Source organism: Gymnoscopelus braueri (assembly GCF_963280865.1).
Source record: "Gymnoscopelus braueri genome assembly, chromosome: 8".
Lineage (NCBI taxonomy): Eukaryota > Metazoa > Chordata > Actinopteri > Myctophiformes > Myctophidae > Gymnoscopelus > Gymnoscopelus braueri.
The window spans coordinates 26,586,604-26,613,514 of record NC_137609.1 but is presented as its reverse complement, the minus strand read 5'-3'; the positions used below and the strand labels follow the sequence as shown (position 1 = coordinate 26,613,514).

At 41.8% G+C, this 26,911-nt stretch overlaps 1 protein-coding gene across 1 annotated transcript; it reads left to right on the top strand.

Annotated features, from left to right (window-relative positions):
- The first annotated feature begins 1,472 nt into the window (after positions 1 to 1,472).
- brwd3 (bromodomain and WD repeat domain containing 3) lies at positions 1,473 to 25,414 on the top strand. The gene is made up of 40 exons (XM_080435310.1): positions 1,473 to 1,698; positions 1,852 to 1,910; positions 2,024 to 2,053; positions 2,229 to 2,288; positions 4,603 to 4,753; positions 4,925 to 5,023; positions 5,113 to 5,273; positions 5,362 to 5,583; positions 7,425 to 7,525; positions 7,646 to 7,716; positions 9,754 to 9,854; positions 9,954 to 9,994; positions 10,129 to 10,233; positions 10,808 to 10,958; positions 11,667 to 11,801; positions 12,154 to 12,282; positions 12,404 to 12,629; positions 12,735 to 12,875; positions 13,013 to 13,193; positions 13,389 to 13,482; positions 13,606 to 13,788; positions 15,166 to 15,236; positions 17,176 to 17,374; positions 17,499 to 17,609; positions 18,067 to 18,174; positions 18,264 to 18,388; positions 18,488 to 18,570; positions 18,688 to 18,799; positions 18,908 to 18,969; positions 19,295 to 19,450; positions 19,644 to 19,764; positions 19,869 to 19,994; positions 20,090 to 20,165; positions 20,278 to 20,331; positions 20,688 to 20,831; positions 21,038 to 21,190; positions 21,306 to 21,484; positions 21,646 to 21,734; positions 21,836 to 21,964; positions 22,383 to 25,414. The coding sequence occupies exons 1-40, from the start codon at positions 1,665 to 1,667 to the stop codon at positions 23,189 to 23,191; spliced, it is 5,382 nt and encodes a 1,793-aa protein (XP_080291436.1). The 5' UTR covers positions 1,473 to 1,664; the 3' UTR covers positions 23,192 to 25,414.
- The last annotated feature ends 1,497 nt before the right edge of the window (positions 25,415 to 26,911 follow it).

The window sequence follows — 26,911 nt, the reverse complement described above, 5'->3', positions numbered from 1 at the left end:
GTCTCTGTGTGCAGCACCTCTCGGCAACTAAATATAATATAAAATACAACATACCTGACAGAAGACAATAAAAACAAAAGATGTCATCCAGATGTCTCTATGTGCATCAACTCCTTTACAAATAAGGTCAAAAAAATAATTTGATAAAAGACATACATTAGACCCAACTCAAAGTTATCTAGCAATTTTGGTCTCTCTCTTTGGTCTTTGAGCCCAACAACAAGTATAATAAGGCAATGACACACACACACACACACACACACACACACACACACACACACACACACACACACACACACACACACACACACACACACACACACACACACACACACACACACACACACACACACACACACACACACACGTTTAAATGTAGCAATGTTATAACTGTACTTGACAATAATGGTACATCATATGATGTTAAAGTTACAAGATAATGGATACTGTATGACAAGTTGAAGTCACACTGAGAACATAGGCAGAGACAGTGGATAGAAGCAATGACTTAGGGGAATTAGCTGTGCTTTGTGTTTACTATTTTTACTACCTCAAAACTGACCATCCCCACTCAGGGAAACACTTTTCTGAAAGATTAAGCATTCACTGAGCTGAGCCATCGTAGACACCTGCTGCAAAAACTGTTCTTTTAGAGATGCACCAGCAGATCTGAATGTCATGTAAGCCTCAGCTCATCTCCCAGGTCGAACCACCAAGCAGTGATGGAAGAAGTACTCACACATATACTCTGTTACAAGTAGATGTCCCGTATTCAAAGTGTACTAAAGTAAAAGTACAAAAGTATCTGCATCAAAATATACTAAAAGTACCAAAAGTAAAAGTACTCATTGTGCAGAATCTCCCATTTCACAGTTCAAAATGTATAAAGAAGTATTTTGAAAATAGCCAATCTACACACTCACAATGTCCTTGTGGGCTTCTAGATCTGTTATTTTCAAATTGCCAAAATATATATATGGCTGAAGTGGTTAGTGTGTTTTGTAATAATAATCTAAATCTACAAAGTAACTAATAACTAGTTTTCATATAATAGTGGAGTAAAGGTGCAATATTTGCCTCTGAGATGTAGTGGTAGAGTAGAGGTATTGAAATGTAAGTATTGAAAATGGGAAATACTTCAGTAAAGTAAAAAATCCTCAAAAGTGTACTTAAGTACAGTACTTGAGTAAATGTACTTACACCACTGCCACCAACCAAGCCATGCATTGTCCACTCAAGACTCCATGAGCTTTGCTTTAGTGAAAACCTAAAAGCTCAAGGACTTCCAAACAACATACACAATCATATAATTCCTGAGTAGCAGCAGAAGTGATATAAAGCTATCTGAATGGTATTCACGGACCCTCCTTGTAGCATTAAAAATATAAAAAACATAACATAAATAAAAACTAAACGTATGCATTTATTGACTACTTTTCATGTTATTATTCAGCCACTACTAGCATTCCATGATTGCTTGGAGAATGGCATTGTTTCGCTGGAGGGCGCTAACACAAAGCACCAGGTGGTCAGAGGCAGAACTTGAGAAAGGAGGAGGCCATTCAGTAGCCTGTTTGCTAAACAGCCATAGCTAACATTAGCTAGCTAGCTAACGAGCGAGCTAAAAACATCAGTTAATCTAATGTCGTCTATCTTACCAAGTGATGGCAAACGAACGGTGTTCGCAAATCGAAGCTGGTGAGTATCGAGCTCCAACTTCTCTAATTAAAAATATGGTGTATTGTAATATATATATCAGTTAGCCAGCTAACCATTGCAGCCGAATGCTAGCTAGCATGGCTGGCCATAATAACCTTTAGTGCTCTAAATGCATCCTCTTTCCTATTCCAGAGTTGTATTACCTCGTTGCCAGATTCCTGCAGTCTGGACCGTGTAAAAAATCAGCACAGGTAAATCTATGAATAGAAAAATGACAACTCGTGTAGATCGATCTTTAAAACATAAGTCTGAACGTGTAGCTCCGTGTGCTAATAACTAACGTTAGCACCGTCTGTGTTCATAGATTCTAGTGGAAGAACTGGAAGAGTATGAGGTGAGTTAAAGCTGCCCTTTCTGTGTTTATTTCTCATGTGTGATTTCCGTACTCCTGACTTTTTGGTCACATTGTACTGTTTGGATCATTAGCAATGCGCTCAGCAGAGGTGCTGCTGAGCCCGTTTACAACATTGTTGTATCGGTTTTAACAGCGCGTTTCTCATTTTAAATAGTTGATTCCTAAACGATGGAGCTGGGACGGGAAGATATACAGACGAACCTTCGAAGACTGGGTGAGTGTAAATTTGAAGAATTAAGTTTATTATATAATAAAAACGAGACTTGGGCTTTTTTAAATCTTTTTTTTTTTTTTTTTCAACATGATTGACCTTTTAGCCTTATGTTGTGCACCCGTGTGATTGTGTTTATTATTTGTCATTTTAAGCTTATATAAAAGTGTAGGCCTATAGGTGATAATTTTATCCGGGATTATCTATTGTGTGGCGATCTCAGGCAGTGTTGCCAGGTTTTGTGAGAAACAAGCAACCAGGTCTATGAAAAGAAGCCAGCCCTTCGCCCTTTAAACAAATTACATTCAATAGCCGATCTACAAGTTCACAAGGCGCTGTGAGCTTGTAGATCTGCTATTTTAAAAAATATCTGGGAAGAAATGTAAAATATATATATATATATATATATATATATATATATATATATATATATATAGATACGAATATTTTTTTAACCATTTTATTTTTAACAACACACATCTTGTATGGGGTCTCTGGCACAACATATTTTCAGATGGGGGTCTGCAGACAAATCCATGTTAATTTGGGGGTCCTTGACTTGAAAATGTTTAAGAAACACTGGTTAAAACAACATTAGGAAACGAGCCCAAATAAGCAACTACACTTACGAAACAAGGCCAAAAAACCGCAAACCGCAACTTTACAGAAAAACAAGCCCAAAGTCGCTTAGAATAAGCGGATATGGCAACACTGCTATGAGGGGACGAGGGGAGGGTCTAAGGCTAATGCTAAAGTAGGGTGCTGCGAATGGACAAAGAGGCTGTCAATCTTTACATTAGAGCCAATCAAATCGCAGTTACCGCTGTAGAAAGCGGAAGAATTGGAAGGGGAAGCCTTTGATTGGCCCTGATCCCTGATTAGCATTAAGCAACTGTGTGTGCGTTGGCGTGTCATGATGCGAGCATGTTTGTGAAAGAGAATGCTTATGTATAAGCTATTATCATGTTTATATTTCCCCCAACAAATAGGACATGTGGCTATTATGGAGTGGGGGGAAACAACAACATGAAATATACACACATACATCAAGATGTTTAAACAAATTATATGTAAATATATTGTTTTACAAGCTTAGCACATAGGACTCTGTTTCCAAAATGTGCTTTTGTAGTAAAATGACTAAATCAAATAATTAACTTTTGTACAAGCTCCTTTATTCATAGTTTTCAGTAAGGAGAGAGGGACGGCAAGTGGAAGAACATAAGCAAGAAACTGGTCAAAAGAAAATGTAGATCTATAATGCATAATATTGCAGGGGTCTTCCACGTTTTCAGGCCCTTTAGCTGAGAGAGAGATGAAGCAGGGATCCCCACTACATGTTGTATAAAATTGTGTTGCAGATTTTAATAGATTTCATAGATGGCTTCATATACTTGTTTGAGGAAGTTAGACAGCATTATAGTCAGTGTTGTGTTCATTCATGTTTTTGTTTGTTTGCACATGATCTTCCCTCTACACCAAACCTCTTTGTCAGATCTGCTAATTATTTGCAGATCGGCAAATGGTCACCCCAGAATAAGTATGCTAAGGTTCAAGTGGTTAATGTAAAAACGAACTGGCAATAATTGTACGCTAAGCCTAGAAAGGTGCTCAGATGTGCCAGGGGACTGGCCAGTCTTTTACGACAGTGACTTTGCTTTGGTTGGTTGCGACCTCCCTTCCTTGACCCAGGAGCACTGTCTTCCCTCCATCGGAGGTTGCATTTCCCTTGATGGAGACAGAGGCCTGCCTGGCTGGCCAGGGCTCCATCCAAATCCGCTGCGTGAGCGAATAGGTTGTTGAGGTAGCCCACATAGCAGTTCCTAGGCATTTTGGCCAGGACCTTCTCCATTAGCTGCTCGAACATGGTTGTATAATCCGAACAGCATCGGAATGACCATAGCCTTTGTTCAATAGAGAAGGTGGTATTGGGCTGTGGGATCGCTTGACCTGGCAGTATCCACTGTGAGCTGCGGTCAGTTGTGAAAGCGCTGTGGGAACTACGTACATGATTGCGCAAGGCTGCCCAACATGTGTACCTAGATTCACCAGTATGTTGTGGCGATGCATCATTATAGGTAATAAGGGTGCGCAATAGTAAGCAGAACTGGTACCACTGTACCACTGAGTAGTCCACCGGGTACTGGCCCAATTCAAGCACTTTCTGTAACAACTTAGTCATCTATGTGTAGTCCAATTTCCCATTCCATAGCCTAAGAAACATTGAACACATCATTTATTATATTGTTTTGAACTAATTTCTCTGGTATGCAGGTGATCTCAGACTGTATGAAATCTGTTTCTCTGACTGTCCTAGGTGATTGTCAACCAGCACATTCCTGCCGACTACCTGCTGCGTATTTGTCAGCAGATTGGCCCGCTTATAGAGAAGGAGATCCCACCTAGCGTCCCTGGCGTCCAGACCCTCCTGGGTTTGGGAAAACAATCCTTGCTTCGTACCACCAAAAGTGTGTGATCTTAAAGTCCTGTTTTTTCTGTATTAAACTTACAATAAACCTACAAGCACAGTTTATTCTTCTTACAAAAACAATATTGGTTTGTTGAAAGCAATACTGAAGTTGGTTGTCTCCAAAATAGCTAACCTTATGTCTATTGATCTGCCACCTATTGTACTGTAGGTTGTAGCCATAAAGTATGCACTGGCTCAGCCATTGCTGCACTCCACCGAGGGCGACCACCAGAACCACCAGTCAGCGATGGAAACCCTCCCAGTGTTGGTATGTGAAGTGTGTTTTAATTATGCCATGATCAAAAGTGCTTAAGCCAGCAAAGCCTCTATCAATTGCTCTTTTCTATATTTTTCTAGTGTCCACCATGGGCGCTCGCCAGGCCACAGGCACGGCCCGATTTGACCACACCCTGCCGTCTTCCACCTACCAGTGTATGAAGATACACAAACGTATCCTGGGTCACCTTTCTTCAGTCTACTGTGTAGCGTTTGACCGTACTGGACGGCGAATATTTACGGTGGGTCAAGGTTTCTTTGTCATCTGATTAAATGATAATCAGATATATATATTTTTTAACTTGTCATGTGGCTGTTTTGTTTTATCAGGGATCTGATGACTGCCTGGTGAAAATTTGGGCTACAGACGATGGCCGGCTCCTGTCCACACTGCGTGGCCATGCTGCAGAGATCTCTGACATGGCTGTGAACCATGAAAACACTCTCATTGCCTCAGCCAGCTGTGACAAGGTCATCAGATTGTGGTGCTTGCGAACCTGTGCTCCCATTACTGTTCTGCAGAGCCATGCTGCCTCCATCACTTCTATACAGGTCAGATTGTTTTTATGCTATATTTTAAGATTATGCTCATTCAGTGAGGTCTATATGAAGGGTTCCCATTTCCCAACAGGTGACAAATTGTGGACAGAATTTGTGAAACAATAAAGCTTTTGAAACAACACTGGGCTTGTCCCAAATCCTTATCTAGGTCTTTAATTCCCCATCCAAAAAGTGGAATAAAATACAGTTACATATGATAGCTTTTTGTAATTGAGAGCCTATGAATTGAATACCAAGGCCCTCATTGGAAACAAGTCCGCAAGGACTTTTATGAACGGACCTGTTAGACAAAGTATTTTTAAATGTAACTGTGCTGTTTTACATTTTTTGCCTAATAAAATAGTCAATCAATCAATCAAAATCAGTTTTAGATAAACTGTTATAGTTATTAATTAGTTATAGACATGTACATACACTCTTATTTTGAGAGTGTATGTACATGTCTATAACTAATTAATAACTATAACATTGTCATATAACCTCTATTAATCACTCTAAATATACTGACATTTACGATATTGATCTGTCTGTGTTGACTTAATGATCAATTTTTATGCTTTACATGTTCTGTTGTGTATCCTGTCATCTGTCTTGTTGTTTAATTGTTTTGTCATATCTGATATTGTTTGTTGAATTGGTTGTTGTAATTGCTTTTTGTTGTATAATGTTTTGTTTCCCCCTCTGTTTTTTTTTTGGGGGGGGGGGGGATGTCTAAAGTGTATCATGTACCTAGGATCCCCTCTAAAATGAGATGCTACATCTCAAGGGGCTATTCCTAATAAAGAATTTCAATAATAAACTCTATACTATATGGTACTATAGAGTCTATACCAATATGCAATAATAATCTGATTTCTGGCCCTTTTCCATAGTCCTGGCTCTGAACGCTTCTGCTCTACTGGTTGTCTTTGCTTTCCCACTGTACTCAGACTGTACTGGCCCCCCCTCTTAGTACCCCTGTCTAAACAATGCTCAGCTAATACTAATGCTACCTGGAAATGATCTCTGTTTTAATCTAGGCAGCCCATCAGAAACAGTTTCTGGTAACAATAAGGCAAGAAATAGGCCATGCAGTTGCTCTCATTTACAATAGGTAGTTTAAAAATGTCTGTATTATTGAACTCCCTATTGTATGCTTCTAACAGAGTGTAACACAAAAGAGACTCTGAATGAGATAAATGCAAGAAAATGTTCCAGCGGCATGATTCACCCCTACTGCTAGATGCATCTACAACTGCATGTAGATACAGAAAGGTACTATGCAGCACGAGGCTAATGCTCTATAAGTATCCACTTATTTTCATTTGTACACCCTCAGAGGCTCCTTACAACACTAACACAGTGCAGTCTAATCTCACCGATTTTTAACACACCAGCAATCACACATCATCACAAACAAAATGCAAATATAAAATGATAACATAACAACAGTATTCGCGACTTCTGACCTTCCAAGGAGTCCGTCCATGGACTATCTGTTCATGGCTGTGAAGATTCTCTGACCAATCAGTAATCGGCAGAGTTTCACATCACCTTTGGTATCAGCTTAGCCACGCTTGGCTCGCATGGAACTTTGGGTGCGACAGCACAAAAAAGTACCTACAAGTTACTGGTACCTTATACCGGGTACTAATGGAAAGGAAAAAAATTAGGGTAGAGCCGTGGTGTGCCGAGCCAGGACTATGCGATGGAACGGCCAAAGGGGCTATTTGTTTTACGGGGAAGGTGATTGAGATACCTAATATATAAAACCCTTAAAATTAGGTATGTCGGCTAATGAAGCCTTTGTGAACTTTTGCACTGACCCTCAGTTACTGGTTCTCTTTCCTTAGTTCTGTCCAGCAGTTAAGGGGACAACACGGTACCTTGCCTCCACTGGTGCAGATGGCATGGTGTGCTTTTGGCAATGGCATTCGCTCAGCATGAAATTTAAGTAAGAACTTGTGACCATTGACCACTGTTATAGAGTACAGTTATTGCTGTTTTACCTGTGGTTCAGCTGAAGTTTTTTCAAAGCAAGTCAGTGTTTCCTCAATGTTATATTTCTCCTCAGTGATCAACCATTCAAGTTTGTGGAGCGTTCACGTCCAGGTGTACAGGTGTCCACTTCATCCTTCAGTAGTGGTAGGTGGTCAGTCACTCACCTTGAATTTACATTGGTCCTGTTTTTATATGCATAGATTATATTTTATTCCAGATGTATGATTTAAGCAGGGGTGTCAAACTGGTGCAATCCATTTATCAGCTTAATTGTGTGTGTGTGTGTGTGTGTGTGTGTGTGTGTGTGTGTGTGTGTGTGTGTGTGTGTGTGTGTGTGTGTGTGTGTGTGTGTGTGTGTGTGTGTGTGTGTGTGTGTGTGTGTGTGTGTGTGTGTGTGTGTGTGTGTGTGTGTGTGTGTGTGTGTGTGTGTGTGTGTGTGTGTGGCTAATCTCAAGCACCACTGGACCGATCAGTGTGAAACTTTGCACGCACACTCCCGGTACTAGGCCAAGGAAGAACCTTCCCCCCAAATTTTCCAAATCAGCCTCATGGTGGCTCTATAACAGGCCGCTTCACATTTTGGCCTATAACTCTTGAACAGTAGGTTGTACAATCAAAATAGTTTCCCCTGCATTCCTTTGATCATGACACAACTCCCATTTAGGCCACGCCCATTTCCTTTTCTTCAAAACACTTACACAGACTTACACACACTTACTACTACTCTTACTCTTATCTTGTCCAAAAAGTACACATTATCTCTGGAGTCATGTGATCATATCGTGAATTACATGCCTACCCCTGCTCTATAGCAATGATTACTAGAGAAATATAGAATTAGTTCACTCTTATTTTACCAAAAACTATAGCTTATACAACCGAAATGGCATTGTATTTTTTTAATCTCTCTCCCAAGTAAATACCAATCATAAAATGAATGCTGGCTGAGAAATCTTCATAGCAAATGAAATCCATAAAGTGAAACATGTAGTAACTAGAAAAAGTGCTCCTCGGAGCACAGGTCTCCGCCAGGTTAGGTAGGTTATTGTGGCCTCCTGGTGGCGCTATAATAGGCCAATGTGAAAAGGGCGCCATTTATTCTTAGGCCTTTCACGGCAATCGGACCTTGCATTCATGATTTGAGGCATTTTGTTCCAAAAATGTGTTTTGCTAAATTAGACCTGCTGGTGGCGCTATAACAGGCCAATGTGAAAAGGCTGGCATTTCTTCCTCGGCCTAATGGGAATTTGCGTGTGAAATTGCACGGAAAGCGCAAGCTGCGTTCATGATTTGAGGCATTTTGTTCAAAACGGACCAATCCTGCAAATTTTGGAAGCCAACCTTAGCCAATGAGGATAGAATATGGACAATCGGACAGATCAGTGTTGATCACATGACTATAGAGATACTGTGTACCGATTTGCATGACGTTTGGATAAAATCTGTAGGAGTAAAAGGGTTTTTCCAGGTGGCGCTATAACAGGCCCATGTGAAAAATTTGGGGCAGAGGTTCTGAATTGGCATCCAGGGAGAGTGCGTGCACAGTTTCACAGCGACCGGGCCAACGGTGCCTGAGATTAGCTGTTCACAGACAGATGGACGGACACACGGACACACGGACGGACAGGGGGTAAAACATACTCTCTCGCCATGCCTTTCGGCCTGGCGGAGACAATTATAGCAGAGAGCCACATGAGACTGTTTAAAAATACAAAGGCAGCTGCACGCACGCGTGAGCTTTCACACTTGCACAACAGGTCTGTCCTGCATGAAGCCATATTTTGCCCTGTGCAGCTGCAGCAGTGGGATCTTGTGCCCTAATTGGCTGATGGTTTATGTCCATAGTCTCTATTTTACATGGCTCGTGTCTTATAATGAGTTTGACACCCCTGGTATTAAGACACAGTTGAATTCAGCAGTGATTGGATCTTGCCTTGGCTTTCTAACGCAAAAGATTTTCTTGCTGAATAAGTCCTGTTTTTCCCACACATTGTATATCTGTAAGGCCTATGAATCCTTTTAACTTCAGTCTTGTCAAGAAATTGGAAAAAATAGACAACTAGACATGGCCGATGAAGTTGTGCTTGTGTGTTCATGATGCTGATCTTAGGGAAAGTTGCATAAAGCAGGTGTTGATTAATGTGTATGACTAACATGTTGTTTTATGGTCAATGTTCACAGGAGGGATGTTCCTGGCTGCTGGTGGCACAGATCATGTGATCAGGGTGTACTACCTTGGTGGTGAAACTCCCATGAAGCTCTCTGAGATGGACGCGCACACAGTGAGAAAATAAACTAAAAGTAGTGCTGATTGATTGCTAAGCAAATTTGTAATTTTATAGTACTAACTTTTGTTATGTTTATGTTTTCTCTTTTTCTAGGATAAGGTTGTAGTTGTCCAGTTTTGCAATAACAGCGACAGGTGAGTGTGTGTACTGAATATCTGAAAGTATCAACCCTCATGATGTTCGTTGTTCTTGAATTCTAACTGGTGTGTGTGAATGTTTTTTTTGTGCGTATGCGAATGTTTTTTTTTGTGTGTATGTATGTCCTTAGCCTAAGATTTGTGAGTGGCAGTCGTGATGGCACCGCCAAGATCTGGCAATACCAGCAACAAGAATGGAAGAGCATCACTATAGACATTGCTACCAGGCTGCCAGGGTAAGTTAAGTGTTTCAGATAACTGTTGTGAACTTCTACCGTGTCAAATATTTGTTTGTTTTTTACGGCCAAAAGGTTTTTCTGTCCCTCAAAAGTGGATCAAAACTCATGCTGCTATGTGCATGAAGAGGCAGCATAACCACTTTTGGCCATGAAAGCCTTAAATGCCTTGGGAAGTAAAAGTGCAAGGGAAACGTTTGAACAGTGTGAAAGTTGGTTGTAGTTAAAAATCTATGCATGTAAATCATATTTTGTCGAATCTCTTACATACACCAACATTGTTCTTGTGAAGCACTTTTATTCGTATAAAGATTGCTGTTTCCAAGTGATGCGTAGAGCATTACCACACTAGGACATGCATGCACACAAGCAGCCAGCCTGTATAGTGTGGCTTCACCGCTGAACACCACGTTGTGATTTGTGTAGTTTCATTTACAGACTGCACAAATTGGACAGGGAGACCATGCTGTTATTAGTCTTATTTTTGTTTTTATACCATGATCCCTTTGACATGGTCTCCTTTGTAGTAAATTGGCTACTTGTGTGTGATTTTCTATTTCTTGTCTTCCTCCAGGAGTGCTGTTGTCAGTGGGGATGATAAAACAAAACTGGTTGTGACCATGGTGGCCTGGGACCGCAGAGACCAATGTGTCATTACAGCTGTTTCTAACTACCTGCTCAAAGTGTGGAACTCTACAACTGGACAGCTGCAGCATGTGCTATCTGTGAGTGTTGGATTGTCTGGTTGCCTGTACAATAACATGACTTTTTGTCTCCGCGAGGCCGAACGGACTGCTATATTTTCTCGTCCGTCAGTCAGTGTGTGTGTGTGTGTGAGCAGCTCTAATCTCCAGATTTTGTCCAAAACTCACACAAATTGGTACACATTATCTCATGTGATCAAGATGTATCAGTCAGATTTTTCATATTCCATTCCAATTGGAATACGACTGTCTTCCAAATTTCATGGGCCTGGGTAGGCAACCCGGCCTGGCGGAGACCTTTTCTAGTTCTCTTTTTTTTCTTTCTGGGGATTTGCGGCTTTTATTTCAATTGGAAGGTATAGAGAGACGGGAGTGCAGAGAGATGGTAGTCCGATTCAATTCGGGTTCTCATGACTCACAAGTAGCATGTTAGGGCAACTGGTTACACCACCAGTCACCCCTATAACGTTACCTTTAGCAGATTGGGGATTTTGTTTAACTTTAATAACAGGCACCCCGACCAACCAGCAGGGGTCGCCTAGTGCAGCAACAAGGACATAATTCCGGCCGATTTCCTACTGGCTTCAACACTGCCAATTGTGTTTGTTGCTGGGAATTGAACCTGGGTGTCTGTGGTGGCAGGCGAATGTTATACATCTATGCCAGCCAGATGCCCCAGACACAGGGAGTTATCACAAGCTGATGTCCTATGTTCTCTTACTCTTCCAGGGTCATGATGACGAGGTATTTGTGATGGAGGTTCATCCGTATGATTCTCGCATCATGCTCTCTGCTGGCCATGATGGCAATATCTTCATGTGGGACTTGTCCAAAGGAGCCAAGATTCGTAATTTCTTCAATATGGTAAATGACCTGCAGTATAGCTAAATTTGGCTGGACAATATAGCATTTTGTACAGTATAATGGGGATATAGGTTATACTGTGTGTGTGTGTGTGTGTGTGTGTGTGTGTGTGTGTGTGTGTGTGTGTGTGTGTGTGTGTGTGTGTGTGTGTGTGTGTGTGTGTGTGTGTGTGTGTGTGTGTGTGTGTGTGTGTGTGTGTGTGTGTGTGTGTGTGTGTGTGTGTGGGGGGTTAGGAAAAGCATAACATTGGAATATATCAAATAGCGACACTTGGTCCACTTAATTCATATAGTCGAGCCCTTTGTCTATTATAACTATAGTTCATATTTAGATGAATTGTTTTATGTTACAGATTGAAGGACAAGGCCACGGTGCTATTTTCGATTGCAAGTTCTCAGCCGACGGACAGCATTTTGCCTGCACTGATTCCCATGGTCACTTGCTTATCTTTGGCTTTGGCTGCAGCAGGCCCTATGAGAAGGTGACAACCCCCCACCCCCCCCCCCCCCCCCCCCATCTAATGTTCAGCTCCTTCGTATTAACTCCACTTGTCAGGAACCATGATCACAAACAATAGTAATGTTCCCTTAACTCCCTTTCAGATTCCTGACCAGATGTTCTTCCACACGGACTACCGACCTCTCATCCGCGACGCTAATAATTACGTCCTGGATGAGCAGACGCAGCAGGCCCCACATCTCATGCCTCCACCCTTCTTAGTGGATGTTGACGGGAACCCCCACCCGCCTCACTTCCAGCGCTTGGTGCCAGGCAGGGAGAACTGCAAGGAGGAACAGCTCGTGCCCCAGCTAGGCTACATGGCTAACCGTAAAATCAGAACTTTCTCTTTGATCAAAGAATATGTTAAAATGTCTACTTTACCAAACACTGTTGAGACGATGCTGACATTGAATCTGTGTCTTTGCTGCTTAGGTGATGGAGAGGTGGTTGAGCAGGTGATGGATCAGCAGACGGCAGAGAATGGAGAAAGTATATTGGACAACATCATCAGACAGCTTCAGAATCAGCAAGATGGGCAGCAGGACACAGAGGGACCGCCTGAAGAGGCAGGGGGTACGTTACTGTGTTTACTTATACAAATTGTTATGGTTTGATGTCCTGAGGGCTCAGATAGATACTGTTGGCAACGATTTAAACTCCTTGTTGGCGGCATCCCTCACTAGAGAATAATCTCATCTTTCCATTACCAGCGGGCGAAGCAGCTGAGATGGAGGCCTCGTCCCCTGTCATGGATCAACAGAGGGCCGGTCAGGGGGAAGGTGTGCGGCAGATGCCCCAAAATACTCTCCGTAGTCAGATGGCCACTGAAAGGGACCTGCTAGCCTGGAGCCGGCGAGTTGTGGTCACTGAGGTCCCTCGGGGGACTTTAAGGTGAAGCAGGCACAGCATCCATTAGATGGGCACTACACATTTTACACCCAGATACCTTTTACTTCAGTGTCCCTAGGACGGATTTTTGTTTGTGCTCAAAACAGCCACAGGCTACCTCACCAAGTCTGTTTGGGCGTTTTGGCTTGTTTCATATGGTTGTATTTATAGTACTTTCTTGTCTTTTTTTGTACTTAGGACGATGACGGACTGTAGACGAGCCAAGGGGGAGGTGGAATGCTCCCTGTACAATACAGAGAGGAAGAAGAAACGAGTGACCACCACACCTAAGGTTCTTATTGTCTGCAAAATGCTTTGTTCACACTGCATCACAAACTAATAATACATTTGTTGTCATTATCATTTTTAAAGTACGTCCTGTTGTACTCATGATCCTCTTTCTTTTGGATGGCAGACTTCAGGCCCGCTGACCAGGCGTATGAATTCCCTTCGGCCGGCAAAAAAGAAGCCGCAGCAGCGGCGGCGCCATGCCTATCAGACCCGCTCAGCTCAAGGCAGCCGTCGTGGCAACAGGAGTAGGACCGTCACCAGCCCCCATAGTTCTGACAGTCAGATAGACTCGGACAGTGATGGAGAAGTGAGTGGGGCAGCATGTCTGCACTTAATACTTAAAAGAGCACTTAACCCATTTTCAACCTATCTTCATATAATTTGTCCCCACTAATGCACAATATTAGATGGCTCTATTTCTGTCTACTCACTCTGTGTCTCAGAGGAGGACTGTGGACAGATCAGAAACCTGCCTACCAGTGACATCATCGGTAGGCAGGTTTTGTAATTTCAGACAAATTTCAAACTTATTACTCGTTATTACTATTATTAACCCATTAACTGCCAGAAGTATTTCTGGCTATTTCTGGCCAGTGCCAGAGATTTTTAATTGAAAAAAAAAAGTACTCAGGAGCCAAGATACAGAATTTTTAAGTTAACAAGGAAGTGGATAGGAGTCTAGATCTTCGAAAAATCATATCTCCTTGGTCTTTGGGTCAAATTGAAAAAAATAAAATAATAATAATTAAAGTTCACGTAGATCTACGCGACTGGCACGTGGCGGCTTTAAATAGGTTCGCGTGGATCTACGCGATTGGCAGTCAATGAGTTAATGCAAGAACGATGGGTTCTAGTATTTCGGCATTCTAACTTTCCAGGAAGAGAAAGGCTGTAGTCAGCATTCTAACTTCCCAGGAAGAGAAAGGCTGTAGTCAGCATTCCAACTTTCCAGGAAGAGAAAGGCTGTAGTTTCTATTAGCTTGGAATCCCCATTGATGACGTCATTGGTAGGCAGGTTTCTGAACTGTCTATTGCCAACCAATGAGACGATTACATTTCAAAGGAGCTTTATTGGCATGAGAAAACATATGTTTACATTGTCAAAGCAAGTGTCAAAAATATAATAAAAAACAATTTAGGAAAATGGGGAAAGTATGTACAGTTGGGGGGGGTACAGCATTGTGTTAAATAGAGCTATGTCACATTGTGTCATTATATACATGTTATATATACAGGGTATAAAGCTTTTTGCGACAAATAGCAACAATCTTTTGCAGTCACTTTTGGGACAATTGGCAGCATTATTCTAAAAACTATTTAAATAGTATACAAATAAAGCCTCAGATTTAAAATGTCTAGAGGTCTACTCTGTAGAGATGCAGGAAACTCAATGGTTAGTAGTCCTTAGGGTGGTTGACCTTCTTTTATCGCATCAGTTACAGAGTGAGAAGACGTAAAGTGTGCCATCCTATATAAGCATTAGTGAGGACCAATTATATGACTATAAGGTTGAAAATGGATGAAGTGATCCTTTTAATTAATTTAGAAGTTTGATAACTTAAGAAAGTCACCACACAAAGTGTCTAACAGACAATTACCGTATTATTTAACAGGCCACCCAACATAATACTGAACAATATTGATGAATCTGAATGACTGAATCAATGTGTGGGTCTGTCCACAGGCAGCGGAACAGCCGGCCAGTGATGTTTCCTCTGATGGTGAGGCACAATGGCAGAGGGACAGCAGTTCCAGGTAAACGATCTTAACTGAGTGATGTTCATATGGGCTGGCTCCTCCCTATCTGGCCGATCTTGTACATCGCCACATTCCAACTAGATCTCTGAGATCGGCTGAACTGGTCGCTCTGAGATCTAGGTAAAAAAGCAGGGTTGATTGAGCCAGGGCCCCAGGGTCTGGAATAGCCTACCCCTTCATATTAGATTGGTGGAGTAAATGATATGTTTTGTTACATTTTTGTTAAAGGAGTAGTTCGCCCCAAAAAAATCTTAATTTCTATCAATTACACACCCCATGAAGCCTTGAATTAATGCATTTTTTTGTTTTTGTTGCATTCCTAAGCCAATAATTTGATGACCGGGTCATCGGTCAGTAGGAGAGTCTTTGAGTTTTTGATTCTCCTTCTGGACTCAAATTTATAGAAAATAAGTCATTTTTGAGGTGAACTACTCATTTGAATAGGTCTGGTCTATATTTTGAAATAGCATTTTTCTATAGAGTTTGTTTAGTAACTGGGTGTATCCCTGTCTCTCCAGCACTTAACACATTCACTGCCAGGCGTTTTCTAAAACAGGCTGTAGCTTCTGCCAGCATTTTTAAGCATTCTGACTAATCTTTCAAGAACCACAGAATATTTATCTCCAGTATGATCGATCCCCTGATGGTTGCTAATCACGGAGGGTTTCACTGTGCTTCCGTGGGGGAAAAACATGTCATCGCGACCTCCCGTTCGCTTGTTATACCCAGTTGAAAATAGCATGTTTCGCAAAAAATACATAGTAAAACACAGGAGCCGAGATACTGAATATTTCCCAAATACTTAAACCAGGAAGTGAATGGAGCAGCAAATCTTTGGATCGCGTTATCTCCTGGTTCTGTGTGAAAAACAAAAAAAAATATTCAAAAAACATATATTATTTTTGGGGGAAATGACGAAGATCTCTGTCAATGGCTGTAAACGGGTGGATTTTAAATGACGGAGATCTCCGTCAATGACAGGGAATGTGTTAAGTAAACAGAAAATGCATTTTCCGGTCAGGATTCACATTTTATCCAATCATGAGAGAGAACTCCTACAGAATACAGGAAAGACGAGGACATTGGAAGCGATGACACAAAGAAGTGAGCAGACAAATTTGAAATTGGACTACTATAAAATTTAAGCTGATAAGTGGGTACTCTCTACTGATTGGCTGAAATTGGCAACCCACCTGAAAATGTATTTTCTGTCTATTAAAGGGCTGGTGAGATGGACAGACCCCTGTTATTGAACACACTATAGCAGTGGTTCCCAAATTTTTTCAGTGGAGACCCAAAAGATACATTTGATGTCTCGCCGGGACCCAAACTTACGAAAATACATAATGAACTAGAAAAAGTGCTCCTCGGAGCACAGGTCTCTTCCAGGTCAGGTAGGTTATTCTGGACCAGCAATGTTTGGAATTCGCCAATCAGGATGAAATATGAAAAATTGGATGGATCCGTCTAGATTTGCGTGATGTATGGACAAAACCTGTAGGAGCACTGTCAAAAAAAAATTGTTGCAAAAATCATCCTCCTGGTGGCGCTGTAACAGGCCCATGTGAAAGATTTGGGGCAGAGGTTCTGCTCTGGCATCCTGGGAGTGTTTGTGCACAGTTTTGCTGCAAGCCAATGGTTCTGGTGCAAAAAAGACAATTAACCACTTAAGCCCTATTTAATAGTGAAAATAGCAGATCCACAAGCTCGCAACGCGTCAGCTTGTAGATTTGCTATTTTAACTATTTCTTATTTATTTATTTTTATGGAAGTTTCAGATTCTTTTGAATGTTTCATTTTTTTTTATTGATTGATTATCAGAATATTGACCTATAACTTTTTAACAAAAAAACTTTTGTAAATTAAATGAATGAGGATTTTATTGTGTAGCTCTGCATTAGAACATTGTATCACCTCACCACCCTTCTTTTCTCAGTGAGTCTTCCAGCGAGTATTCCGATTGGACAGCCGATGCCGGGATCAACCTCCAGCCCCCAAAGCGATCGAGTAGGCGGCAGGCACCCCCGCAGGCTGACAGCAGCTCAGAGGAGGAGGAAGGGGATGCAGACACTCGGGGAGAGGAGGCCAGGAAGAAGGAGAGCGCGAAGAGGAAGAAGCCCAAACAGGTTAAACAGGTGAGCGGACTAGGGGTCCTAGATGATTGGAAACATAAAAGCACAGTGCATTTTGTTTACCAGGCAAAATCATGTAACCGAGTTCTGATACTGAGCGTCACGTTTTGCGGGTTGTCTCTGTCAGAAACCCACCTCCTCCCTGGCTGGGGTCGATGCAGAGGAGTGGCTGCCCCCGTCATGGATAATGGAGACAGTCCCTCGCCGGTCTCCTTTCGTTCCACAAATGGGAGATGAGGTAAGAGAGTGAGACACTACCTCAGTGAAACAGAAAAGGCAAAGTTCAAGGTCTCTTATTATTTTTTCTTCCAGGTATGGCCAGCAACATTCATCCAAATAAGTGTCTTCCCCCTCACCCTACCCACAATGACCCCACCTTTACTACAACACTTAAAGGAATAGTTCACCCAAAAAAAATCTTATTTTCTATCAATTACACACCCCATGAAGCCTTGAATTCATGGAGATTTGTTTGTTTTGACGCATTCCTGAGCCAATAATTTCTCAAAGAGTCTACTTTGAGTCTCCTACCAGATACATTAGCATCTTTCCGCCGGTAATCACATTATTGGCTTAGGAATGCGACAACAACAAAAACATCTCCATGAATTCAATGCTTCATGAGGTGTGTAATTGATAGAAAATAAGTCATTTTTTTGGTAATTAAATCTTACCCCCCAACTTTCCTCCTCCAGCTCATGTACTTCCATCAGGGCCACCAGGCGTATGTCAGGGCTGTCCGTAGGGCCAAAGCTTACAGTATCAACCCTCAGAAACAGCCCTGCTACAAGCTCAAACTCAGGGTGAGATCCATTGTTAATTACTTAACCACCAAACTTTACGTTCCTTCATTTTACCCTCATCTTGTAACTTGTGCGATTGTGCATTTCAGGACCAGGAGTCAGTGAAGGTGGTTGGCATTAAGTATGAGTTGGGACCTCCCACACTCTGCTGCCTAAAGCTGGCATTCCTGGACCCCATCTCAGGGAAAATGACCAATGATTCTTTCTCTTTAAAGTGAGTGTTTTAAGGTTGTTGTATGACTGTTTTAACGATGAATGAATTCTCTGTAAATATTACGCGTTTCTATTATATTCTGTTCCCATATTCCTCCAGGTACCATGACATGCCTGATGTCATAGACTTCCTGGTACTGCTGCAGTTTTACGATGAGGCAAAAGAGCGCAACTGGCAGCCAGGTTTGTCACTCCCCAACTTCCCTTGCTATTAACTTTGTGTAAGCTTTAGTGTTTAGTGTGATATTCATGCTACAACTCGTGTTGCATGCTAATCCAGTACCTCCTCTTCCCTAAAAGGTATGCGATTTCGCAGCATCATTGATGATGCGTGGTGGTTTGGCTCTGTGGAGGATCAGCGGCCTCTGCAGCCAGAGTATCCAGACAGCCTGTTTCAGTGCTATGCAGTAAAGTAAGTTGTGTGACACTCCAACCTTGTATGGAGACCTGAGGGTGATTCTGACATGGACTGCATGGTTGAATAGCTTCATGATTTGGCAATGTGGTGTTCACTCTTCAGGTGGGATAATGGTGAGAGGGAGAAGATGAGCCCATGGGACATGGAGCCTATTCCTGAGGAAGGTCAGTCTTGTGATTACCTCTGATCAAGATTCAACAACACTTCTGGCATAATGATGGTCAGAGAAAGAAAGTGATATCTGTAGTAGTTGAGATTGTCATTTACTTGCACATCTTGTGATTTATTCTTTTAAAGCTATTGATGTCCTCAGTTTTAAACCTCATACACATTTATGTCAAAAGTAAACATGCAATCTTTGTGTTATAGTACACCTTTAAAAATGAACTGCAGGCTGAAATCCATATAATTAGTGTATTTGTTTGTGATTAGTAGCTAAATAATCGATTCAATTTTGCCATATAATGTTTTTTTGATTGTGTATATCAGCCACGTTGCCAGAACAGATTGTTGATGGGGTGGAGGTGGCAGAGGAGGAAGTGAAGGCTCTACTCTACAGCCCCCAGGAGGGGGAATGGGGGGCTCACATGCGGGATGAGGACTGCGAAAGGGTCATCCACGCCATCGATGACCTCCTCACACTAGGTAGGTCAATGGAAATAGAAGAACCGGATGATTATGTTGAAGTTGTCATATCCTCCATGTATCATATTTACTGTATGTAGTATCACCAGCCGTTACTGGTAATTATTGGGTGTTATGGGTATGGGCTTAACTAAAGTAAAGTATTTTTTTATTAGGCATTGGAGTGTGATTTGTTATTTTTTTTTGTACACAGATGTAGCCAAAGCATTTGCTTTACCAGTGGACTTAAGGGACTACCCGCTGTACTGCACCGTGGTCGCCTACCCCACTGACCTCAGCACTACACGCCGACGACTGGAAAACCGCTTCTATAGGTCCCGTCCTTTTACCTGTGTTCCATATTGTAACCAAACAACATCACACTGGGAGTTTTGCGTTAAGTTCTGAGTTTAAAATCAACTGCTTCCTCTCCCTGCAGGCGGATCTCGGCGTTAATGTGGGAGGTGCGCTACATCGAGCACAATGCCCGAACTTTTAACGAGCCACAGAGCCCCATCGTAGCTGCTGCCAAGGTGGTGACTGACGTGCTTCTCCATTACATTGGGTAAGCCGCCAGTGAAAGAATGATCCATGTCTTCCCTCATTAAGTGGGACTTTCATAATTTGTAACCCTAAATGTGTCCATTATTATTTGGCCAGTGACCAGAGTTGCACGGACATCTTGGACCTTTACCACAAACTGAAGTCTGAGATCAGCAGTGGAGGAGAGGAGGAGGTGAGAGAATGGTGTTGCGTGAACTCCGCTGCTAATCGACATCAGTGGCTGCTTCCTCTGATTGTTCTTTGACAGGGTAATAATATGCATTTGTGTGTCTATCGTTCTGCAGGCAGTTGAGGTGGAAGTGGACTCTGACACTCCAGGGACATCCACGGGCCGACAGGTAAATTAGACTGGATGCTAGTTCAGCTTCATGCTTTCTTAAGCCTGATGTATACTCTGTCATGTGCCAGTGTCAAACACTGAAAATTGCTACAAGCCGATCTGAGCTTGTAGATCGGCTATTTTCAGCGCATGACACCGTCGTACGATGGTGTGTAAATTAAGTGATAAATCACACAGACACAAGCATAGCAAAATATATGTAGTTCCTGTCTATGGATGACGCAGTTATAGCGGAAGAGTGAATTTAATTTTTTTCAATAAATGATGCATACATTCCACTTAACTTAGAACTGCAACATTGTAAATCTTTGCTCATGAAGATTCATTCTCAGCTATGCCTTCTCTGTCTATCAGCGGCCCAAACCTAGTCCGAAGAAACGCGGTGTGGTGTTGAACGTGAAAGCATGGCAAGGCCAATGTCGGGAGCTGCTACGTTGTATTATGGACAACCCAGATTCAGAGCCATTCAAACAGCCTGTGGATCTCTTTGTTTACCCTGTAAGACACAGAAAGATAATTTCCACCAGCTACAGAACGACTGATTTCATAATACTGTCATTTCTTCATTTGATGTGCAATGACATCTAAATGTTATAAAATGCCTATCATAGTGTGTTATTCAAAAGCAGTGGCCGCAATGAAACTGCTGTGATTGTCTAAGATCAATTGTCTACTAAACATTACTTCTCTAAATCTCAACTCAGGACTATCGAGACATTATTGACACTCCAATGGATCTGGGCGTGGTGTCAGAGACACTGCTTGCAGCGAACTATGAGAACCCGATGGAGTTTGCCAAAGACATGCGGCTCATTTTTAGCAACTCCAAAGCATACACACCTAACAAGAAATCACAGGTAGGCAATGGCCCCTGAGATCGTGGATATAAAATGTGTCAAATCCCTCTGTGACAGTTTGATTCTAATGGTTCCCGGTATGTCAATTAAATCTACTTTCCTGTTTATTTCCCAGATGTACAACATAACTCTCAGCCTGTCGGCCTACTTCGAAAGGCAAATTATCCCCGTCATCTCTGACTACAAGTCAGCCATTCAGAATCAGCGACGGAGTCGCCAGAGAGTCAGTTACAGGAATAGGTTGCCCGACGGAGGCAGCTCTCCTGAGTCTCCTCCCACCAGTCCACCTCCCAGGTACTGGACCCGAGTCCCAACTCACTGGAGCCCCTTTGGCATTGGGCCCATCCACAATAGAAGATTACCTCTACGTCATTCTTTACTCTATCTATATAAAGTATTCTGCTCGTGTAATCATTATTTTATTCTTTATCTTACTTTTCTTTTTTAATGTTCAGCCCGAAAGGGAAGCACAAGTCAGGGAAGGCGTCGAAACCAAAAAAATCCATGACCACCTCAAAGAACCGTTCTCGTCGGCCGAATGATGGTATGAATATAATGTTGTGGTGCAGTGTGTTTTTACGCACCTCTGTGGTGTAGTGGTTTGCTAGTCAGCAATGTACATTCTTTGCTTCTCCTCTTCTCCAGAGTGCAGGAGCGTAGCCAGGGACGAGGAACCCTCCTCTTCCAGTTCGGGGACGAGCAGTCAGAGCGCGGACCAAGAGCCATCTCGGCTAACCCGCAGCCAAAAAACGCCAACTAAGAAGAGGAAATCAGGTATATTAGTTGCAAGGCAATCTGGGAACCCATTCTGTTAAAAAGAAGGAAACAAAAGATACCCCTTTCTTAGTCCACTTCTTCCCAGGTGCTTCTGTGTTTATTCCTATTAACAACAACACTATATGTTTAGTGCAGTGGTGCTGACAGATTCTGCTGTTAGCCGAATCTGCCTTGAAAGATTAGTTGCAAGGTGACATTACAAGAACGCCATCCTTAAGAGAAATGTACCTTTTACATCAGAAAGCCAATTAATGTTGGCATGTTTATCTGAGAGTTAGCTTAGGGCATTTTTCCCCCTGAAATTAAGCTCTAATTTATGGCCCTTTGGCACAGTGTGCATCAGAGTAGAGGGGAGTTAAGTGTGATGTTTCCAACGTGGCACAGAGATTAACTGTTTGTTTCTTCTTTGTGTCAGGGCAACTGCTTACCAAGGCTTTGACCAACGGATCCAGCCAGAGCCACAGGCGAGCATTAATGCAGTCAAATCAAGACGAGGGACCTGAGTCCAACAGTGGGTCCTCGTCAGATTCATCGACTTCGTCTTCGTCATCCTCTTCGTCCTGGTCCTCATCCTCATTTGACCGCGAGGACGGCTCTGACTCAGAGATGGAAGGGGGAGTGGGAGGGGGAGACCATGACTACAGCAAGGCCCCCTGTGGATCAGTACCTACCCATGACTACAGCAAGGCCTCCTGCTTATCAAAACATAGCCAGGCCTCTAAGGGCCAGACGGCCACCTCAGGGAAAAGGAGGCACAAGGGAGGAGAGGACATCTCACAGAGGCCCAAAAGGTTGCGAGTACATTTCCAAGAACCGGAGAAGGAGGAAGACGAGGAGGAAGAGGATGAGGAGGAGGAGGAAGAAGAGGAAGAGGAGGAGGAAGAGGAGGAAGAAGAGGTGGAACAGAAACAACAACCACAGGAGGAGGTGGGAGAGGAGGAGGAGGAGGAGCATGATGAAGAGGAGGAGGAGCCTGATGAAGAGGAGGAGGAGCCTGATGAAGAGGAGGAGGAGCCTGATGAAGAGGAGGCGGGGCAGGGTGGGAAGGCGGCGGTGAACACACGCAACCGGGGCCGCAGGACGGTAATGTATGGGGACGACTCTGAGGACGATGGCCACGGGTCAAAGGATGACCCCCTGAACCTGGGTAAGTCCCGCTCGGGACGGGTACGGCGCATGACTGAGAAAGCCCGTGTCAGCCACCTTATGGGTTGGAAGCAATGACACGTTGCCCTGCCAACCCTGCCCTCTAAAGCCCTATTTCTACTTTGTCACAGGACAGTGCGACAAAGTATAAACGAGGCTTACGGCTGAAATGAAGAGACTGGTGTCTAGAAATAAGTAATATACTGCAGGGATTTTTTGTTTTTGTTTCTTTATATATATATATATATATATATATATATATATATATATATATATATAATATATATATATATATATATATATATATAAAAATATGTATGACTTTCTTTTTTATCTGAGACTGACAGCTGGTGCTCTTGATAATGTTGCCAAGGAGAGCATCCCTCCCTGGTCTGTAGTAGTAACGGCTCCACAAGGACCCTCTTCAAAACTCAACGAACTCACCTCCGCCTTACCGCTCTCTGAAGCCTTCCACATGGGCCTGCTCTTCAACCTCGTCTTTTATTCTCCGCTGTCATTCTTATCCACTACTTTACCTGCTTTCCTCCCTACATCTTTTCCTCTCTCCTCTCTTCTCCCAACCCACCACCTCGGCTTTCTTTCCAGGTCACCAAAGAAAGGTTCAGAGATGCCAAAATACTGGTGCTCATGTTGCGTTTCTCAAGGAGTGTATTGGTTCTGGTTTTCCCGACATATACCCCGCCTTGATAAAATAACACCCGTTTGTTAGTGTTTTTGTAAACTCATGCCCCACATTTAAAGTATTGCATACAGTAACTGATGTCAACTTTCCGCGTGTTTGCTATATTCTCTAGCATTAATCTTTTGAAGAAAATCGTCTGTTCCTACCATTAATTATGTTTTAGTTTTCGTATGGACTCTGTCACACGTTTGCAGCTCAGATAAGGAGTGGGCACTAGCAATACTAAGTAAACACAGTGACAAGCATAATCATTTTAATAGAATACTGCAACGCCACAATGAAAAAGAAACCTAACCCCAAATCAGACAGTTTGACCTCCTGGGCCATTGAATGTTAAATGTCTCCCCATTTCCCTTTGGTTGCATACACTGTTTCATAGCATTATGGTATGTGGAATATTTGGCCTTTCATCATGTGTCATTGCTTGTCTTCCACTATAGGGGACAAAATGAAATGGTGGTGGTGTTTTCTTCTTTTTTTTTGGGTATAAAGGCACCACATGGTATTGGTCTTGCTGTAATCCACGATTGATCCGACATCAGATGCATCCACCCACAGTGGCTTCCATGGCACTGTCTCTGCTCAGCATGTTCAAAAACAAAGGGTTACCCACGGCCAACTCTTCCACAGAATTTATTATTTTTTCAGTGTCTTTACTTTAACTATTCCTAAATAATGAGGAAAGGGACATTTTTGCACATGATCTACTCTATGTGGCAGCTGAGTGATAAATATATTGGATAAGTGACAAAATATGGAAAAATAAACCCTAGACTTATTGTTTTTTGTGAAAGAATGCTTAAACTGTGCCAGCATACTTGGTTCCATCTCGGATTTAAAAAAATAATGTTTTGCCATAATTAAAAGTTCAAACAAAAGAGAAATTTATCCTGTTATATACACCCCAACAAAACAAAAAGCTAGATATTGGTTTATTTTATGCTTTTATTGGGTTGGAACAGATCTAGCTGGCAGGTGACACCTGAAGGATAAATACATGAAGTATAATTTGGGCTTATTGACTGGCCGTTGCCATGTTATACTAGCAGTTATTTGATCTGTTTGTGTCACACTATCTTGTTTTTTTTCTGCCCATTGTATAACACCCCATTCACTGCAACTGCATTCTCTTTTATCTCTTGTTGCAGCACCATTTCCTTAAAAAGAGTGGTATAATTCATATGTTCAGTCAGAGTTATCAAATATCAGCAGAAATGACCTAATGTTTTACACAGGCTGTTATTTTTTCATTTATCAATAGAGTATGGATAGGGGTCACAATCTCAGAAATAAACTAAAATCAACGTTGGTCTTATAGTTTTTCTGAGAGGTAGCATTAACTGGTGTATTGGAACTACTCTGGTAGAGTGTGTGTGTGAAGGCTTCCATTGGGCCAATATGTATGATATTAATATTTTGGGAATGTGTTATTTTCATATCTAATAGAAGGCTTTTAAGCTCACCTCTAAACATCTGATTGCGAACACAATGACATTCTAGGTGGGATAAACTTATGTGACTGGTTTTTTTTTTTACACAATGTTTTTTGATTGTATGCATTTTCTTTTTTAAATAAAGAAGTGGGTTTCTCATCTTGACATGTCATTTTTCTTCCCTGCTGAGATATTCTTAATACCAGAGTTAAAAAGATCAATAAATGCTAATACACTTATCTGACAATGTTTCATTTCCTCTGATTGTGATGGTGGTATAGTCCATCAGTCAATATACTCCCCATTTTCTCCTTAGCCCTCACAATTAAACAATTGGCAAATCAGAAAATCTTCCCTTTTTCCCTGATTTATAGCTGGGTTAGTGAGTCATCTTTACTCCTTCAAAGAGCACATTGATGAGTCACCAATGCACCACAGGCTGCTGTAATGGCTAATCCACCCACCATGATGAAAACACTTCCACAACATGAATTTATGCTCGGACAATTCACAGTGGTTCATTGTTTTTGGAATATTTTGCATCCAATGTCGATGGTCGTTGTACTGCATACTGAGGTGTGTCAGACATATTTTAAGACACTGCGCCGCACCATGAAACCACATGTCCCTGGAATAATGGGCCAAGTGCATCTCCTGGGTTTATTAACTTTTTTATACTTGTCCCATGGCACACAGCCAAGATTGCATAGTTTTAACATCCAGCTTGTATTGTGAATGTTAGAATGGGAAGGCTTATCATCTGTATGCTGGGAGTCTCATGAATTCTGTATGTATGATTTTGGCGTTGCCCTACAGGTCACCATGGGCTTTGCTTTTGTCTTCGGTCAGTTGTCCAATAAAAACATCCTGAATATAAATGAATGAATGGGGGGGGTACTCCTTTGCTGTATGACAAATACAGCAAAGGAGTACAGACCAAATAATTATTATTATTATAATTACAATGCAAAACTCACGTAATTCCAATTATAAACAGCTACGTAGCCCAGATTTACTATTACCTTAAGATGGTGGTATATGGTGATGTCAATGTGGGAATGCTGCAATACACTCTCATTACTGTATTTCTCACAAGATGTTATGACTATTCAAGAAGAGTCCCATTTTCCACAACTAAAGAAGAGGAGTAACATTAGGCTACATTTGGAGGGAAGATTTCAAATAAATTACATCATTATGTGTTATGTTGTTTATTATCACAATGACAAAACAAAATGTATCAACTGGATATCATAGAAATACCTTAATTTTGTTTTGTGATTAATGACATAAAATGACACAATGTACTGCCGCACAGCTTGTGCACACAGAATGTATTCAGTATCACAGATATCATAAACAGCCTAATCAACAATAATAAATGAACACTGTGCTTCATTACTAGTTTGTATTTGAACATCACCTATAAGCCTGTGCTGAAATTATTTTGTGATACAGTAGTCTGTACACAATGAATGTGTATGCACAAATGGCTGTGTAAACTGTTTAACAATGTTTAATTAATTACCAAATTAATTATAATTATTAACTTTGTGTTAGCTGTATTGCACAATATAGAAACAGGCATTTTCTCCACACATTATAACACACAATTGTCACCATTTATTACACAGAGTGATGCATCTATCTATTGACAATCAA

Bases quoted from the DNA above. Each gene is read 5' to 3' on its own strand.
- brwd3 (XM_080435310.1), top strand. From the start codon at position 1,665: ATGGCAAACGAACGGTGTTCGCAAATCGAAGCTG. The intron at 10,234-10,807 runs GTAAGTTAAGTG...GTCTTCCTCCAG, and splicing joins ATTGCTACCAGGCTGCCAGG to GAGTGCTGTTGTCAGTGGGG. The intron at 18,571-18,687 runs GTTTGTCACTCC...CTTCCCTAAAAG, and splicing joins AGAGCGCAACTGGCAGCCAG to GTATGCGATTTCGCAGCATC.